At 36.2% G+C, this 21,167-nt stretch overlaps 1 protein-coding gene across 2 annotated transcripts in view; it reads right to left on the reverse strand.

Moving 5' to 3' along the window:
- LOC150100370 (putative sodium-dependent multivitamin transporter) overlaps positions 1-21,167 on the reverse strand; it is a 156,310-nt gene that overhangs the window by 107,560 nt on the left and 27,583 nt on the right. For both annotated transcript variants that reach the window (XM_090402504.1, XM_090402505.1), the window contains exons 4-5: positions 13,842-13,961; positions 2,811-2,965 (exon numbers count right to left, since the gene is read on the reverse strand). In XM_090402504.1, the coding sequence (XP_090258630.1) occupies positions 2,811-2,965; positions 13,842-13,961 (275 nt within the window). The remainder of the gene's footprint in view (positions 1-2,810; positions 2,966-13,841; positions 13,962-21,167) is intronic.

Below are 21,167 nucleotides of genomic sequence, written 5' to 3' on the forward strand. Positions count from 1 at the left end.
TGCATTTCAGAACTTTCCCATTTCTGACAGGGTTTAAGGCACTGATTAGCGATATGGAGATTACCGATCTCCATGCAGTCGAAACATTTAGATTTGGGTCAATTACCACCTAATTCATCATACGAAATGCAACGCAGGCATTGACATTGTCCTCCGGGATAGTTTACCATAACTCGGGTTGTACGATGTTGAGAAAATTTGGTACGGGCGTCTTCATATTCATTGTGAAGGTGACATCACCAGATAACCAATTTGGGTCTTCACCTGACAAACCCTTTCGTATGTTACTAATCTTAACCCATTTCGAAAATGTCTGTATAAGAATTTCATTACCATTCTCTATATATTCCATCAGAAATCTTTCGATTTTTACTGTTTTTATCTGGCTCCTGACCATTACAGTAATAACATTATGTTGGAGGTTTAATGGATTTTTTACAACACTCAAAAAGAATTAAAATAGAATTTAATACTTCCTATATTTCGTCCTAGTCACTAGGACATCTACGGGGATTACAAAGACAATTAATGTAACATGCACACAAAAACTTACAATACTAAGCCCAACCATGTGGGTGACAATACAGTCCTATCTAGGTGGAGCGCCCTCTAAGGGCAGTTGTAGGTGGCCTGGAATGTAAGGTGGGACCTCTGGTGATGACTGTTTCCCAAATCTTCGGAAGCTTAATGCAACCATATTTGTTAAGATTTGGTTGGTTTTTGAGAGCTGCTGCTGCTTCTAAGAAAAGTCCCTCTTTCTTGAATTTGCTGTGGTGGAGCATGGTGGTTTTCTTCCATGATAACTCTGTGGGTGGTGTCCAAAACGTGGTCAGCCAAGCATGAACGGCCATAGTTGTGTTTAACGATGTATGACTTGTGTTCCTCCAGGCTGATGGATGCTGATCTGCCTGTCTGTCCAAAGTACGCAAGCTTACAGGAACAGGGTACTTTGTAAACTCCAGGCAGAGAGAGAGGAGGGAGCTGATCTTTTGTAGAACGGATAAGGGTAGCCAGTTTGCGGTAGGGCTTATATGCTGTGTGTAGGTTATACTTTTTTAGTATCTTGGCTATTTTTTCCGAAGTGCCACAGATGTAGGGTATGGTGATGGCATTTTTGAATTCTTGTTGAAGAGAGGGACGGGGAATGGGGGAGGAATTTATTATTTTTTTGATGCTGTGTTCACTGTAGCCATTGGAGAGGAAAGTTCTGTGTATGTGGTTAAGCTCAGTAGTGAGGGCGGTTCCACTGGAACAAAGATTGTGGGCTCTCTTGGTAAGGGTTTTAATGATGCCATATTGTTGTGAGGGGTGGTGGTGGGAGAGTTTGTGAATGTATCTGCCTGTGTGTGTGGGTTTTCTGTATACAGTGAAGGCAAGTGTATCAGAAGACAACTGCCCTTAGAGGGCGCTCCACCTAGATAGGACTGTATTGTCACCCACATGGTTGGGCTTAGTATTGTAAGTTTTTGTGTGCATGTTACATTAATTGTCTTTGTAATCCCCGTAGATGTCCTAGTGACTAGGACGAAATATAGGAAGTATTAAATTCTATTTTAATTCTTTTTGAGTGTTGTAAAAAATCCATTAAACCTTCAACATAATGTCCTCACAGCACTTAAGCCTCTACACAAGAATTACAGTAATAACTGTGCTGCCTCTGAAAGTAAAATCCTGTAATAGTTTGTCCCTTGTTTCCACATCTTTAACTACAATTAAATATTTCTCTTGGCCATAAGGGGTGAAAGAATAAATCTTGTTTGCACTGACTATTTCTTTTAAAACCTTAGTTAACCATCTTGCTTCTTCACATCCAGGAATTTCAATTATTAGAGTTTGCACCCTTCAAGGAATTGGTACCATTATCTCAAGTGGGAAAAAGACTATAACCTCTGCGTTGAATTGGAAGAAAAAACTTTCAGTCGTAAGACAGAATAAAATAATCCCATGATACAGAACTAATTCTACACCACCAGCAAATGTTTGTTTGAGCTACTATAAATGGCAGCCGTGATACCACTAAAAGTAATCCCTTAATGCAGATATTAACTGCACTACCAGCAATCCTAATGTTTATTAATAGAAACCAGTGCTAGTGGGGACGAAAGCACTACTAGCATAAGTAAAATAAATTAAAGTGAAAAACAAACGAAAGAAAACCAAAGTACTTATCTTGCCAAAAACCAAGATCTTGTCAGTGGGAGCCAGACCCAGAAGTAATGCAGAAGTCATATTTTCATATACAAGAAGTCAAAAGGCCACACCTTATTACTAAAATACTCTGGATTAGAGATAGATGTTTTTTTCACTTGGTTATACTTTAAAATAAAGATGCCAAGAAATTATATTCTTGGTTTCATCCTTTATCCAAGTGTAAGCAAACAAAATTTGCGCATGAAGTTACTTCATGACTGGGCTACTTGTATACAAAGGCTAATGACTTCATATCAACTTCCTTAGTATCCCATAATGCAATGCACATATCCTTATGGGCATATATAATGAAGTAACTTCATATGCAAATTTTATTTGCTTACACTTGGATAAATGATGAAACCAAAGAATATAATTTCCTGGCATTTTTTATTTAAAGTATAACCAAGTGAAAAAACTTTCAACAACCAGTAAGTTAAAGAAAACAAGAAGATAAATAACAGGATTACTTATTGCAACACAAAGTAATAAAAAAAAAAATGCAAAGAACAACATTTCTAAAAAAATTTGAAATTAATTTGCAAGAGAATGTCATAACTGATTGTTTTCATGTTTTTAAAAACCAAATTGTAAATTTCCATTCTGTTAAAACAGCTTACTTGAAGAATTCAATGCGATCACCCTCTGAAGCAATTCTCCAAACATTATGAAAACCTCCTACATCAATAGTACCTTTGATAATGACAATAAACATTGCAGTAAACATAAGTAAAGACTGAAAGACATCTGTCCATAGAACAGCTTTGATACCTCCCTAGGGAAAAAAAAAGGATTACAGCAAATTCATGATGGATATACTATAAACCATTTTAGAAGATAGCATATATATTATAAATCAAACATAATGAAACTAACAGATATTTGATTTTAACTTCAAAATATGACTTCGATTTTCACTTCAATAGCATTTTGGGAACATCTGAACAGGTAGATACAGATTTTCATATTAAATTAATAATCATCATTAATCATCATCATCAAATTCCCGATATGTACCATCAGAGGATGTACAGGATAATTATGATAGTGCTACATGAAAAAGTTACACCATTACTAACTTCTGATCAACAATTTTCCTCCAAATTGATCTGTTATCTGTCAAGATTCAAATATTATCAGATCTTATATTTCTGTCTTTTAAGGCACTTTTTACTGCATCAATCCATCTACATCTTGGTCTTCCTCTGGGTCTTTTCCCTGCCAACCTGGCAAAGAACACTTGTTTTACTAATCCATAAATTAATAAAAACATGTTTCAATTAATAATGCATTACATCTCCCCCCCCCTTTTTTTTTTTGCACTTCTAGCCAGGGGTGAATTCTCCATGTTTGCTATGCTTGGTGTGCAAGCTTATTACTTGAGAAAGAAGTAATATTTATTTGTTAATAAAGGCATGCATTTATAAGCATTCCATTTAGGCTTTTATTTTTGTAGACAGATGTCTTAAGCTTGAGCAACAATAATTGAGCTTTGCATTGTGTATCGAAGGCCGATGCTTGCTCTTCTAGTCAAAGCTATCTTGGCTTGCCCGGTTGTCGGAGCTTCCAGGTCCTCGCTGCAGCGCTGTAATTTAATGCGCGCGCATAGCCATTTCCGCTCCCTTCACGTCGTCTTAAACAAAAGGTCATACGCAGTCAAAGTAGCTCTAGCCAGTGAGCTTCAGCCAGCCTTTACAAGTGTATACTTGTTGCTTGAGAAATTAAGTTACAACCAACTTTTTATGACGATGTTATTGACCAGTTCATAAAGAAGAACCATAGGGTAGAATTTGTATTCAAGTAGCTAAACTGAAAAAGATAGAATATCATTTGTAAAAGAAATGTTGTATTTGTATGATTAAATGTACATAAATTTCTAAATATATAGTTTTAAATGGTCAGTAATTCATTATTCTGCTAATCAGACTTCAATCACACCTCTCACTCCCTGAATGATAACAAGAGCAAGCGTGAATTTCAAGACCTGCATTCACCCCTGCTTCTAGCACCCTGAAACTTAGTACAAAGCTAAAAGGGCATAAACATGTCAAGAAAATTCCTAAATCTCAGAAAAGGCAGAATAGAATGCAACATGCAAATCTTACAATACAATCTCTTCCTATCAAACCAAAACAAATTAAATTATATAACATTACAGATGCTTTTTACTTATATATTTTTTTTCACTTTCAATTTATTTTAATTTAAAATTAAACTGAATTTAACTAATTTTATTTAACTCAATTTAATTAAATTAATAAAATTTTAATACAATTTATTAAAATAATCTTTTCATTGATTTACTGCAATATGTACTTTGAAACAGTTTAGGTTAGTAGGTTTCCACAATACAACAAAGTGATAAAGCACTGTCATTTTGGTGTAGTGATATTTGGTAAGGCAATAATATATACATATACTCTACTTAAGTAGTAATGAGAAGTTGTAAACTTATAGTATATTAATATTATAAGTTTACAACTTATAGTATATTAATACTGCAGGGGCAGGAGTTAAAGATTTTTCATATTATTATATATGTTTTATTTTATTTTTATATAATCTGGAAACCCTTTTCTAGGGACCAAACATGGAACTTTTGAGTCTCCAATAAGTGGAGCAGTGGTCTCACAGTAAGGGGTGAAATTCATCACCCAGCTGAAAACAATCACAAACAACCATACCATTGGTGCAATTTAAGCCACACTGAATATTTAATTTAAACACAGCTCTAAACAGGAAAATGGAAAAAAATATCTAGTAAAAGTTATTTCAGTTTAAGTCACTGAACATGGCAATTTATGAAGTTCTGGTTATTTTCTCCTATGGTATATTTCTTCAAGGAGACACTATATCATCACATACCTAACAAAAAAAGTTGTGATTTTGCTTGTTAGGTATGTAATTATTATTATTATTATTACGGGCAACTGCAAGGAGTCCTTAGACTCATCGAAGGAGGCCCTAAACATCATGTCCATCTCAACTATTCGACATTCACACAGTATCTATCATACTTTGCCTTGAACTCATTTACTGTCATAGCAACCACAACAGACTCTGACAACTTATTCCACTCATTCACCACTCTAAAAGTAAAAAACCCAGCTCTAACACCCTTATTAACCACACTCTTGCCCAGCTTCCATGGATGTCTCCCTAGTCCTCCCACCACCAGTCCTGTTCTCAAAAATATCCTCTGATTTAATCCTATAGAAACCCTTCAGCAATTTGAATGTCTCAATCATATCTCCCCTTTTCTGCCTATCAACCAATTTCTGCAAAATCTTCAACCTGTTTTCATAAGGTTCATTCCATAACCTGCTATCATCTTGGTCACTTGCCTCTGGATCCTCTCAACCTCCTCTTCAATCAAGAAGAAACCTAGGTGACCAGATCTGGGCACAGTAGTCAAGATGGGGTCTTATCAAGGCTCGATACAGAGGAACAATAACTTGCTTAGCTCGTCAAAGTATTCTTCAGCATCCAAGTGATTTGATGAGCTGATATAGCCACTTTTGCAATATACCCCCTAAACTTCAACTCCTTATCCACCAACACTCCCAAGTCCCTGGCTTCATCAATCTCCTGAAGTACAGTTTCACCAATGTGATATACTGCTGCTAATCTTTTCACCTCAAAATGAACAACCTTATATTTTGCCACATTAAATTGACATCCATTCTCCTTATCCCAAATCTCCAATCTATCCAAATCATCCTGCAAAATTTTGACGTCTTCTGCATTCACTATTGCCCTACCCAACTTTGCATCATCAGTGAACAAATGAGCCGTTCCTCTCAGTTCCTTCCCTATATCGTTAATGAACAAATTAAACAGCAGTGGTCCAAGAACAGAACCCTGCGGCACACCACTAGTCACTGGCCGTCTTTTGGACTCTACTCCTGAGTAAACTACTCTCTGATATCTCTCCATCAACCACCCTCCTATCCATCTCACCAACCCTATATCCTTTCCCATATGTTGCAGTTTACGGATTAGAATTCCATGTGGTATCCTGTCAAAGGCCAGGTCCAGCAGTATCACTGTAAACCCATTACTCCTATCCAGTTCAGCTGTCACTGTGTTATAAAACCTGAGCAAGTTACTGAGGCATGATCTACCCTTCACAAATGCTGTTCCTCCATACAATATCTCATTTTCATCAATCCATTCCTGTAGTTTTCCTCTTGACTACTTTCTCCAAGACCTTGTCAATGACTCTTGATCGGTCGGTAATTTGCAACAGTAGTCCTGGATCCTCCTTTATGCAATGGAACTATTTTCTCCTCTTTCCACCCCTTCACAATATGGTCAAGGGCACTGACAATTCTTTAGCTGCTTCACGTACGATCCGTGCTGGTATACCATCCAATCCCACAGATGCATTCACATTAAGGTTCTGTAATAGACTATTCACCTCCACTTCATTAACCACAATTTCCATATAAACTAATGGTTCCTTCATTCCTTCAATGTCACAACCTGGATGAAATACTCTTGCAAAGTGCTCACCCAGTAATTCCGCTATATCAACTGATTCAGTGACCTCCCTACCATCGGAATTCCTTAAAATCATTCTGCCATGTACAGTTTTCTTTTACTTGCAGCATATTGAAAGAACTGTTTGGGATTCTCTTTAGCTTGCATGGCTAATTTCCTTTCATAATCCGCTTTTGCTTTTCTTACCACACTCGTTACCCTTGTGGCCTGCACTTTATACTGTTCGTGTGCCTGAAGGTCACCTTTCTCCTTAAATTCCTTCCACAGTTGTTTCTTTTTTTGCAACTCAAGTTTAGTGGTGTTATTCATCCATTTAACCCCTACTTGATTTACTATTCAGACTCTAGGTATACAGTCAGTCATAACCTCCTGTAAATGCTCCTTGACCGCTTCTCATGCCCTATTAACATCCAGCCCTTGAAATTTTGCATGCCATGGCACTGAACCAAGCAATCCCCTAAGCTTCTCATACTTGCCAGCATGGTAATTCCATATGTACCATCTTAATCAAAAATTTCACATATTTAGACACCTCCCAGGTCAAGACCCTATGATCACTCTCACCAGTAGGTGGTAACATGGTAATAATCGTTAGAGTCAAATGTAATGATATAGTGTCTCCTCGAAGAAATATACCATAAGAGAAAATAACAACCAGAACTCCATAAATTGCCATGTTTCTTTGCTGCAGAGTTATAAATAATAACAGGAAAAGCAACACAAAAGAAAACAGTTACCATAATATTCATGTTCAAGCATCTTATAAAATTCTTACAGAAAAATTTCACTGGCTATACCCAGAAAGACAATACCACTGTCACGTGGTATTAAACATATCCAATAGATATTGTCACAGTAATGCATTAATGACTACCTTGCTCTTCCTAATCACTGTTTAAATTGTGCAGAATGTCTTCCACAGAAGCTTAACATACTTACTCTGTCTTTAATATCATTATTATTACTTGACACCTCCAGGGAGTCCAAACACTCATCGAGGGAGGGCATCTGCTCTACACAACTCTGTCTCCACCAAATGACTGCAACTACACCAGCACCATCTACTGCAGACCACCACCACTGGTATTTCCACAGACAATCATAAACATCCGTGCCCACTGCAGGAATCGAACCCACAGTCTTCTGGCTGGAGAGTGGATACACTAACCACTCTGCCAGCCAAACTGGCCTTCCAGGTGAAAAACTTGAATATCATTATTCTTGACAACTGCTCTATTTAAAATTTGTAGAACTTGTTCTTTCTAATGCATATGAATAGCAATACCTTGATTAGTGCGCCTAATGTGTTCTTTAAAACAGGTGCATGAATTGAATATAATATAATAACCTATGGAAAAAAGTATAATTCGTTCCTCAAATTTCTTTTTTGAACCTTAATTTTTTTATAAAAGAATTAAGGTATGTGCAGGGCCTAGTTAAAGGAAAACCATGAAGCTGAAAGACAATAAAACATATTCAGAATATAAATTTTATTATTCTACTTCTTAACAAAGAATTGAGCTAACGTAGTTTGGCAGGCATTTTGTTTCTTTTTTTTTCATACAACCGATGGTATAGCCCTATTGCCTCTTCTACTCTTCTGCAAATTTTACTGCTTCTCTCTTCATCAGGGTCAGCCTCTAAGCATTGCTGCTTAAAAACTTTGATTGTACAAAAAATATTTTCAAATCGTTTCTGTGAAATCTCTTTTGGCTGACTATCAGTGGTTAAATTTTCTTCATATGCTTTGGTATCTTCCAGCTGTGCATCTAAATTTAGCAGGTCGGAATCACTCAATTCTTCAGAATGAGATTTAATTAACTCTTGGATGTTATCATTGAAGGGGAGAAAGAAATGAAGGACGTACAAATTGGTCGCCAACATGCAAAATCCCGTCCTTTATAGATAAAATTTCTCAACAAACAAAATAGTTACCACTTTAAAAACTACAATGATCATAAAACAGAAGTTAATTTTTCGACATGTAATAATAAACAACTCATCCCAGAAGACGGATTGATTACCCTATTATCGGAATGGATTCTCCTTTTTTGTGACATGTGCAGAAGTGTCGAAGGGTCTCGAATCTGTGAGCATACTATAATAGATGACATAAATTTTGGCGGCAAAAATTTGGAACATAGTGTACATGGAAGTAGTATAGTATGCCATTAAAAATAACTTTGTAAATGTTTTAAATTGGTAACTAAATTATTTCATTCTGGTGAGTGATTTTTTAAAATAGTTAGCCATAAAAAAATGTATAGATCGAAAATTTTTAACATTTATTTTTAAGATAGGAGCACTAATCAAAAACACACTAATCGGAGGGTGCATTAATCGAGGGAGTACTGTATTTAATTAAACATAGTATACAATGAAATTATAAATGGTGGAATAATTGAGAATTTAGTAACAATAAACAACATTTGTCAATATTTAATAATAAAGAATCTTCTTTTAATATAATAATAAACATTATTTGTAAGGCTATTATATTTCTTCTTTGGAGTGCAACTTCTTGGACATGCTGTATCATTAAGAATTACTGAACATAGTGATGTAGTTCAATAATTACTCAAATTATAACACTAAAGAAAACTTCTGATTTGATTAAAAACTAAATAAATATAATTATTATTATTATTACGGGTATCTCCATGGAGTCAGTAGACTCATCGCGGGAGACCCAAACTAGCAAAACAATATTTGTCATATCTCTTCTTGAATTCATTTACAGACGAAGAGCTCACAACTAAGTCAGGCAATGAATTCCACTCATTCACCACCCTCCAGGCAAAAAACCTTGTTCTGACACCTTTGTTAACCACACTCTTCTTTAATCTCCAGAGATGACCTCTTGTTCTTCCATCACTATCACACAGCTGAAACATTTCCCCTGCATCAATCCTATAAAAACCTTTTAGTAATTTGAATGTTTCTATCATATCCCCTCTTCTTCGCCTATCAACCAATCTCTGCAATCCACAAGCTCTCAATCTATCAATGTAGGGAGCATTTTTTATATCACTCACCAACTTGGTCACTCTTCTCTGAACCCTCTCCACAGCCTCCTCATCTCCAAGGAATCCAGGTGACCAGATCTGAGCACAGTAATCCAAATGTGGAAGTATCAATGCTTTATAAAGGGGAATAATAACCTCTTTATCTCTGGATGTCAGTGTGTTCCTCAACAACCAAGTAATCCTATGTGCAATCTTGGACACCTTAGCAATGTGTCCTCTGAACTTCATCTCCCTATCTACCAATACCCCTAAGTCCCTAGCCTCATCAATCTCTTGGAGTACCTTTCCATCGATGTAGTACACAGCTGGTAATCTTTTAATCCCAAAATGCATGACTTTACACTTTTCCACATTGAACTGACATCCATTTTCTTTTGCCCATTTTACCAGCTTATTTAAATCCTCCTGCAAACTTTCAACATCAGCTTGATTTTTTATTGCACTACACAACTTTGCATCATCAGCAAACAACTGAATATCTCCCTTTAAGCCGTTTCCTATATCATTTATATACAAATTAAACAACATTGGCCCAAGCACAGAGCCCTGAGGCACACCACTGGTCACCTGCCTCATTTTGGACTCGGCTCCTCCATACACCACCTTATGGTATCTCTCCCTGAGCCATTCTCCTATCCATATCACCAATTTATTATCCATTCCCATCTGCTCCAATTTGCGTAACAGTGTTCTATGGGGTATCCTGTCAAAAGCCTTAGCAAAATCCAGAAGTACCACTGTGTAGCCAGTTCCTTTGTCCAACTCAGATGTTATTCTATTATGAATAGTTAATAGATTGCTAAGGCAGGATCTACCTTTAACAAAACCATGTTGGCCTCTATAGAGTATCATATCCTGATCCACCCATTCTTGAATTTTGTCTTTAACCAACTTTTCCAATACTTTTACCACTACTCCTGAGATGGTGATTGGTCTGTAATTCAATACCGCAGTTTTAGAGCCACCTTATGCAAAGGAACCACTTTGCCTAACTTCCACTCCCTAGGGACCATACCAGAGTTCAAACTTAAATTAAATATCCAGGTAAGAGGGGTTGACAATTCATTTGCACATTCACGCAACACCCGAGCTGATATTCCATCTAAGCCTACCGCAGTGTTTGCATTTAAGTTTTGCAATATATTTAATAACTCTGATTCTTTAGCTTCAATTCTCACATTAGGTATTGCTATAGGTATAGAGATATCCTCACTTGGGTGATAGACTTTTGAAAAGTGATCACTCAGTAACTCGACTATTACATCTGATTTTGTCACCTCAATACCATCAGCACCCACTAAGGTTATCCTTCCGAAGTCATTCTTCCTCTTACTTGCCACATAGCGGAAGAACTCTTTGGGATTACCCTTGATCTCTTTGGCTAAGGTCTTCTCATAATCTGATTTAGCTTTTCTTACTATGCTGGTAACCTTCCTAGCTTGAGCCTTGATACTGCTCATGGGTGTCCTGATCGCCTTTCTCCTTGTAAATTCTCCATAACATTTTCTTTTTTTGCAGTTCAAGCTTGATACTACTGCTCATCCATCTAATGCCTGCCTTGTTTGCCCTCCTGACCATGGGGACACAATCTGATATTGCTTTCCTCAGATACCCGCTGATTTTATCCCAAGCACTGCTAACATCTTTTCCTTGCAATATGTTCTGCTATGGGATGGCTGCAAGCTCACTCCGAAGCTTGTTATAATTGCCTAACCTGTAGTTCTGTACATACCCCTTCTTAATAGAAAAATCCACAGATTTTGCAACCTCCCAAGTCAATACCACATGATCGCTTTCACCAACTGGAGGTAACGAGGACACCTTACTTATGCATATAACCTCTGAACCAATAACCAGGTCCAATACTCTCACACCACGTGTCCCTTCAGTTATGTGCTGTTTCAAGTAATTATCTCGTAGAAGATGTATGAATTCCATTTCCTTTTTGCTACGTGATAATTCCTCCTTCCAATTGATATCACCATAATTAAAATCCCCCATAATAATCACTAAGCCTTCACTCATTGCACTAAGTTGCTGATGCATGAATTCAATATCTCCCCCCGTACTCCCTGGCCTATAGCAGCATCCAACTGTATATTTGGTTGCGTTGGTCACTATTTCGCACCAGACTGCCTCAAATGAACTCTCATTCACATGTCTATCATCATGATATACTACTTTCTTTGGCTGCAACACATCAGCTATCATCAACAGTACTCCTCCTCCTGTTCTATCTTTTCTACCCTCCCTGAAAATACTGTACCCATCACATTCAATTCCAGTGACCACATCTTCTGCTGACAGCCAAGTTTCACTAATGCCTACAACTTTTGGTGAGATTTCACTGACTAATGCCAAAAATTCTTCTCTCTTATTTCGAATGCTTCTAGCATTGGTATACAAAAATTGCAGATTCCCTCTAGATCTTGTACCGGCTTTAGAACTGATATATAAGTCACTAACTACCGTAGTCCTATGCCGATTTTTATCCCCTCTCTTCTGAAATTTATTCTGCCTATAAGGATCAATAAATACACAATCAGTGCTAAAGTTTCTCTTTCTTACACTCAACCTTTTCAATATTAGTTTCCCTGCCCAATAACTTCAACCTGTTCAGAAAACAATAACTTCTTCAATCGCTTATGTCCTTCCCTGTTAAGATGCGGTCCATCTCTAGCATACAACTGCCTTTTTCCTTCAAACACACTCCAAACATCAACAAACTCCAGACCTCTTTTTCTGCACATTCTTGCAATCATATCATTCATTATCATTGCTCGTCTACTTAACTCGTAATTGTCAAATCGAGGCAGCACACACACTATTCTCCCATTGACACTTTTCCTCTTCACAATATCTAATAATGTTCTTAAATCTTTTCCTACCAGATTTATACTACCTCTCAGGTCATTCGTACCCACCATAACTATCATCTTGTCTGCTTCATGCCCTCTCTTTATTGCTAAAGCCACTCTTTCTATTGTCCCATCAGCCAAGCACTCCTCATGCATACCACTCTCCATACCCTTAATCATAGAATCACCATATATTTTACCACTGTTAACTTCATTCAAGTCCACACTCATGGACTCATTCTCTACACTATTCAGCATGACTCTCCCAGCTTCATTACTCAACTCTCTATTACTTACCCCCCCATTCTCACTACATCTCATTTCTTCTAGGCCACTTGTGGTTTTATTATGTTGACTCCCAATCACTCCCATACTATTTATTACTGAATCATTCACCAAAGACTCACCCATATGTAATCCTGTTCTAGTTACTTCAGCTAAAGTAATCTCTATAGTCCTAATTTCTCTGTTTAACACATTAAACTCAGCTTTAACTTCCAGTATCTCCTTACCGATCACTTCCACTTCCTCATGAAGAAGATGAAGGTCATTTTTCATTTTCATAAACTCCCGCCGAAGTTCTTCCGCTACGGTCCCAATGTCAGCTTCCATTCCTAAACGCTCCAGCCTATCCCGACACTTCTCACATACGTCGACATTTTCGTTTTTCTCATTTTGCCAGACCGACCACAGATCCTTCACATTTTTCGGTGCATACATGTAGCAGTTTCCGCAACGCATCCATTGCGAAAAATCTAACGCTGAGCCAGCCTTTCGTGTAGTAGTAGAAGTCCTGCGCGCCGCTGACGTACGTTTCTTGTTGGACGCCAAAAATTTCCTCTAGTCGCCGACTAGACTCGAAACCAAGTCTTCCTTCGTGCGGCCAAGCACGGTGGTTGGCAAACGCCACATCCACTGAGCTACACAGGCTCTACATATAATTAAATAAATTAAATAAAAATACTCATATAATACTGGTTTCCAGTTTGTAAATAAACATAACAAAACCAAATATCTTGATTTGAAACTGCATGATTCATTACAAATATCAAAAATTAAAAATTTCTAGGAACTAGTCAGACCTAAACTATCAGCTTAACAATCTCATCATCACCTAGTGCTTTGCGTGAATGCAGTGGTCCTCCTTATTTGTAAATGAATTATTGGATTATCATTTAAATATAAAATAATGATATAAAGCATCACTACAATTAATAATTAAAATACTTTTGCACATGAAAGTATCAGAACAGTTAGTGCTTACAAGAGTAGAATACAGAGTACAGACTATGCCAATGCAAACAATGGAAGCCCACTTAGACAAACCAGTCACTGTACTCAGGGCTAAAGCTGGAGCATATAATACCACACCCATGTAGAGCATCTGAAATAAACGTGTTACAATGAATATAAATGCTACTGCTTAAAACAACAACACTCATATTTCAATTAATTAATATACCATATTATTAATACAAACTGAACAAGTAAATTTTCAATATTTTAACATTTAGATATATTTTTTAATGATATTCTTTAATGCATATGCAATTGCTACACACAATAGTTCAATCACTGTATTCAGAGCTAGAGCTGGAGCATATAATACTATGTTCTCCCCAGGACCTTTTGAATAGGCAAACCACCCGGCTGGTTTTACTGACCGCCCGGCTAATTAATGTTGTGAGTTGATATGGATAAATAATGACAAGAATGGAAAAATAATTTAAGACATTTCTTAATTAACAGTGATGAGAAATCGAATTGAAGAGTCTCGATACTTGTGAGACTAGCTCAATTTCTTGCATTGCAAGCCAATCTCGAGAGCTTCGGATATTCACTTTGATGCACACCAATCCATACGCGGAAGAAGACAAAAATCGGGATCTCGAATACAACAGTATCAGTTGCAAAGAAGATCTTGTACGAAAGAGACATAATTTTGATGTTTGAAAGAAATAAATTGTGAAAATTGAGCAAATTCAAATCGAAGGCAAAAATCGATGTTAAAAATATACATTTATTTTTGTTAATAATGGTTTTTGTCCGAAAATCGTGAGTCAAGTATTTAATATTTTATTTTGTAAAAGAAAATAGGCCTGGCAATCAAATATAGTTGTGATCTCGGGGAATTCTAGAAACTCTCGAGGACTATGATGTCAGTCTCGAGTGATACCAATTCCCATTCTTAGTAATTAACTTATAAATAATAAAATTGTGACATAATGCGCGTTATGTATCTTGGGTATTACTGTCAGTGCACAATTCAGTGATTTGTTCTGATTAATTTAATAACAATGATTTTTTTATTTATTAAATTACCCCATAATGAGTAAAAAGTCAAGTCAGAAAATCACACTCTTAAATTATTTTAAGAAAGATGAAACCGATAAGCATAGTAGCAAAGACACCACACCAATAACAGAATCATCGATTTCTGCAGAGTCTCTCTCAAATGTAAAACGTGTCTAAACATCGCTTATCGAGTATTAACAGTGAGTGGTTTAAAAAATTCCATTGGTTAGTGGTGAAAGATGATGGAATGATGTGTTCCACATGTATGAAATACAGAAAGAGACGACCCACAAACAAGGAAGTGACTTGGGTAACTATGCCATGCACAAGATTTCCTTTGAAAAGAAAGCTTGGTTGACCATGAACAAAACAAGTTACACACTGATTCTTGTTCAGATATAATTGAAAAACATACACTAGAAGAAACTGGAATAGAGCAAATTGAAAAATCAATTTCAATTTTGAATAACTTGCAGGCAGAGAGAGATGCTTTTCAGGAAGCTTTAAGATCTATGCATTGGTTAGCGAAAAATGAGTTACCACATACTACATTATTTGAAAAATTGCTTGAGCATTGCAAGGCTATGGGCTGTTCCTACTTAGAACATCTTAATGTTGGTAAAAATGCACATTATACTCCAGAATGAATAATGCAAGTTGATTGATATTTTAGCATCAGAAATTAGATCTGAAATACTGAAAAATATACATTCTGCAGATTATTTCAGTGTTTTACGTGATGAAACTACAGACATCTTAGTTTTAAAACAGCTGATTGTGTACATTAAATATGTTTTGTCAACTTAGAAAAGAGGTCAGGGTTAGTTTTGTATCAACTTGCAATATCATTGATGGCAAAGCTGAGACTATAACTAACAAATTAATTGAAATCCTTGACAGTCTAGGCTTAAAAACTTGTAATCTGATGGAGCAGCTGTCATGATTGGAAAGCAAAAGGGAGTTGCAAAACTGCTCAAAGATAAAATAGATGGACTCATAGTCAATTGTCATTGTGTAAACTACCATCTGATTCTTGCTAGTGCCCAAGCAACTGCTGAAGTGCTTTATTTAGTCTAATGATATCTCAAGGCAATTGTTTTTCTTCTTCCAAAATTCCTCAGTCAGGATGGCTGGTTTAACTTAAATCCAAAATATATTGAACAGTCCTCAGATTAAACTTAAAATGGCTAGTGACACTAGATGGCTGTCTCATGACTCTGCAATACAGTTTCTAAGAGAATGCATGGTGAGTGTTATAGCTGCATTGGAAAGAGGCCACCGAACGAAATGATATCACAGCTGAAGGTTTAAGCAAATATATCAGAACTTACAATTTCGTAGCTTCGCTAATGATGTTTTCAGATGTGTTACTGCATTTATTTAACTTGTCTAGATCATGGCAAAGGCAAGATGTTGACTTAACTGAAATAGAGCCAGTCTTAGAAGCCAGAAAACTATCCATCATGGAATTGAAAGACACTCCTGGCAGTCATTTTCAAAATCTTCATCAGTATCTTTCAGGTGAATGGTCAGACCTTCACATTGATTATTCAGATTCTAATGTTATTACGTTTAAGACTACAATATACAATAAATACATAGGCACAGTTATTAAACACCTAGAAGCAAGATTTCCAGATATGCCAATCATTTCCTGCTTTTCAATGCAGAAGTCATGATCACTGTGAGGTTTCTGAGATACTTTTTGATTATTATTCTAGAAATGGAAGTCCTGCAGTTTTAAACTATGAAAGTACTAAACTAGAATGGACAGTCATACAAAAATCTAGATCCAAGACAAATACTGCTGAAATCAGCAACAACATCTGAGCTCAAAGAGTCTTGTAAAAATTTAGCAAAACTAACAGCTGTTGGACTGGCCATACCTGTGAGCACAGCTGAATGTGAAAGGGATTTCTCTGCATTAAAAAGGATAAAAACCTGTATGAGGAATCGCATCAGTCAGAACACTCTAAATAATATCTGATGCTGATTTCACTGGAGGGACCAGATCCAACAGATTTTAATTACGCAAAAGCTGCTGACAACTGGGTTTCTAAGAAGAGAAGAATTAATGTATAGAATTTTAAGCTGTGAGCATTACAAGGTTTTTCATTGTTTAATGAGAAAATAAGAAAAATCCTAGTCTTGTTTGTTATAATTACTATATAAAATATTATCCTTGTTTGAAGTAATTTCTAATAAAATTACTATTTTAATTTGTTATGAAAAAGGGTCTTTCTTAACTCATTCAAAATGTTTGTACACCCAGCTGGTAAAAATTTCTGGGGGAGAACACTGTAATATAATATAACACTCATGTAGACCATCTGAAATAAATGTTTTCCAATGAATGTAAATGCTACTGATTAAAAAAAAAAAAAAAAGTCATATGTCAATTAATTAATAAAGTATATTATTAATACAACACTGCACAAATATTATGATGTTCTTTAATGCAAATGCTACAAACAATAGTTCAACTACAGTGTTACAGTAACCACAACTGTCAAATTTAAATAAAAACATCAGTGCTTAATGAGTTGAAGATGCCAAGAAATTATATTCTTGGTTCTATCCTTTATCCAAGTGTAAGCAAACAAAGACTTCATATCAATTGCTTTAGTATCCCATAATGCAAGGCATATATGCTTACAGACATGTATAATACTATGCATTATGGGAAGGACCACTGTCCAGACCAGTTTTGACCTTTGAGGTATTTTAAAGTGTAGGGATACCTCTCCAAAAACTCAGTGATCTACAAGATCACTTGAAATCTCGCTGAGCGACTCACCCTAAAGGATCACTACTATATTCATCACTCCTGACACGAATGACTCCAGGACAGGAAACTCAGTGGTGGCTCCACTCAACAACTGGCAAAAACCCTCCACCAAGCAGAGCAGCTCTACTCCACAGAAAATCTAAAGATGAACATAATCAAATGTCATCAGTGGGAGTCAGGCCCAGAGGAGATTTCGAGGTATGTTAGTTAAAGTGCATGAATTCCTCTCCAAAAACTCCAAGTAATCTACATAATCACTGGAAATATCGCTGAGTGACCCTAAAGGATCACTACTAAATTCATCACTCCTGACCTGAATAACTCCAGGACAGGAAACTCAGTGATGGTTCCACTCAACGAAAAGCAAAAATACTCCACCGAGCAGAGCCTCTATACTCCACCAGCAAATCCAAAGATAAACATTATCAAATGCCAGCAGTGGAAGCCAGGCCCAGAAGAGATACCAAGGTTGAAGTAATGCAGAAATCATATATTTCCCATATATTGCACAAGTAGTCAAAAGGTGTCACAACTTATTACTAAACTACTCTGGATTAGAGCCAGTTGTTAAAAGTTTTTTCACTTGGTTATACTATAAGTTAAAGATGCCTAGAAATTATATTCTTGGTTTCATTCCTTATCCAAGCGTATGCCAACAAAGTTTGCATGTGAATAACTTCACAACTGGGCCACTTGTATATAGAGGCTAAGGACTTCACATCAATTGCCTTAGAATCCCACCAAGCAAGGCACATATCCTTACAGACATCTTTAATGCCTTGCATTATGGGAAGGGACACTACCCCATACTAGTTTTGACCTTTATAAAGAATGATACCACGAATATAATTTCTTGGCATCTTTAACTTATAGTATAACCAAGTGAAAAAACTTTTAACAATCAATGCTTAATAAAATTCAAAGATCAACTAATGTTATTGTAATCTTTAATTTACAGATGAAATGACAGAAATAAACAAATGGAGCAGAATGTCAAAGAAAGATCAATGAAGAACTAACAACCAAGGTATATGACCACAATACAGATCAAATGTGATAATTTACAACATAAGCCGATAGCATTAATATGCACTAGAAAAAACAATTTCTACAGATTTTAAATGGAGTACTTGTCAAGAATAACAATATTTAAGGTTTTCACCTGGAAGACAGAGAGTAAGAATGTTAAGTATCCATGCAAAGACATTCTGCACAATTCAAACAATGGTTAGGAAGAGCAAGGTAACTTTGTTAGAAATAAATTACATTTTGACAAGGAATTTTAATTTTTTTTAATCCTTTATTCAAGTCTAAACCAGCAAAGTTTTTGCACATTAAGTATAACCTGTACCTTCACAACAGACAACTTGTATTTTATATGGAGGCTATCAACTTCCCATCAGGAAGTTGATAACCTCCATTACACAGACTGGGTTCAACCTACGAGGGTAGTCTGAAAAGTTCTCTGCCTAACAATGAAAAAACAAATTTATAATTTCAAAATTATTTTTATTTTTCAATATAATCTCTCTTAAGACTAATACATTTATTCCAGCAATGCTCCAGCGGCAATATCCCATCTCTGTAGTGGTTCTCAGTAAGATCTGCGAAATACTCCTCTACAGCTGCAATCAACTCTTGATTCGAAGAAAAACGCTGACCAGCAAGGAAGAGTTTTAGTTTTGGGAAGAGATAGAAGTCAGAGGGAGCCAAATCTGGGAAATAGGATGGATGTTCCAACAATTCATAGTGCAGATCCGTTAATTTTCCCATTGCCAAAATACATTTGTGGGCAGGTGCATTGTCCTGATAAAAGATATTTTTCTTCTGCAAACCGGGTCATTTCTCACAAATTTTTTGTCTAGTCTGGTTAAAAGATTGGAATAATATTCCCCGGTTATTGTTTTACCCTTTTCAAGATAATTAATAAACAAAATGCCTTTAGCATCCCAAAACACCGATGCCACGATCTTTCCTGCTGATGAAACCAGCTTTGTCATCTTTGGCGCTGAACAACCGGCTTCTGTCCAGTGTTTTGGCTGCTGTTTGGATTCTGGCATGTAATGGTGAATCCAACTCGCATCCATAGTAATAAATCAATGCACAAAATTAATTTTATTCTTGTTAAAACGCTCAAAGCGCTGTTCAGAGATTTTCATGCGAGTGCGTTTTTGATCTGTGCGGCACCCATCTTGTGCAAAGCTTTTTCATTTGCAATTCATCATGCGAAATATATCCTACACGTTCTTTAGAAATACCTATAGTCTCAGCAATTTCATGCACTTTGACTCGCCGGTCATCCAATACCATATCGTGCACTGATCAATGATTTCTGGTGTTGTTACATTTTTTGGACGTCAGCCACGTTTAAATTCGGCAGCCCATTTCTTAATTGTCGAAAACGAAGGAGAAGATTGCCCATAAACTTTTATGAACTTTGAATGAATTTCTTTTGTCATTAAACCTTCTTTTACAAAGAATTTTATAACCGCACGATACTCAATTTTATCCATTTCAAGGGATACAGACAACATTTTTGCTTCAGACAGCTGCATAAAACTAACTACTTGATAGAATGACTTGCAATTTCACTGCAATAGTGTTGCCATCTATGGTCGACGCTGAGAACTTTTCAGACTACCCTCGTATATTGAGGTCTCAATCAGTGGGAGTCAGACCCAGAAAAGATACCAAGGTATTTTTTCTGGGTCTGCAGAAAATATGCAGAAGTCATATTTTCCATGTACAAATAAAAAGGTGCATCGTTCAAACTCTGTTTGTTTATACTTGCTTGGATAAAGGATTAAAGAATAATACAATTTCTTGTTAAATAGTATTTACTACATCATAGTCCTTGTGTAGTGCAAAGTTGCAAGAGAGAGAGAGAGTCTGATAGTATTATCAGAAAGAAAATATAAAGTGAGCAAGACAGAAAAAAAGGGCTCAGCTTCTTTATATCATGTAGCCAAAGACTATCTTTTCTCTTTTTTCACCATTTGCAGCTGAACAACAACAACCAAAAGACCAATTGGAACCAAAATCCTGAGATGACTGGTATCTGACTGGTTAGGTTTTTCTAAGTTTACTACCTTGAACTAGCCTTCACTGTCTGGCATTCACTCCATTCATTCCTACAGTTGACCATAAAGACTGTGAGCTAAGAGGATGAAACAGTTTGAAAAAAACTCTCATAATAGATTCGAATAGACAGAATTTTATCCCCCCCTGATGAATATTACATAATTGCTTGATTTGCACCACCTCACCAAAAATGTAAATCTGCTAGAATGCATTTTTCTAAATATAAAAATTGATGGCCTAACAATAGAATTTCCATAACATAATGTTGTAAACCATTTGTATGTCATATTGCTGATTTTAAAAACTTTTTTTTTTCACTCATTAATTATATATATGAAAATGCTTGTCCTCCTAGCTTTTGTGTGTGTGTTGGAGGGGAAAGTACTGGGAGAAAAAAAATGTTGCACTGGGAATAATGGAATGCCC

Source organism: Typopeltis vanoorti, chromosome 13 (genome assembly GCF_054136105.1).
Source record: "Typopeltis vanoorti isolate ZY-2024b chromosome 13, IOZ_Tvanoo_1.0, whole genome shotgun sequence".
Taxonomy (NCBI): Eukaryota; Metazoa; Arthropoda; class Arachnida; order Uropygi; family Thelyphonidae; genus Typopeltis; species Typopeltis vanoorti.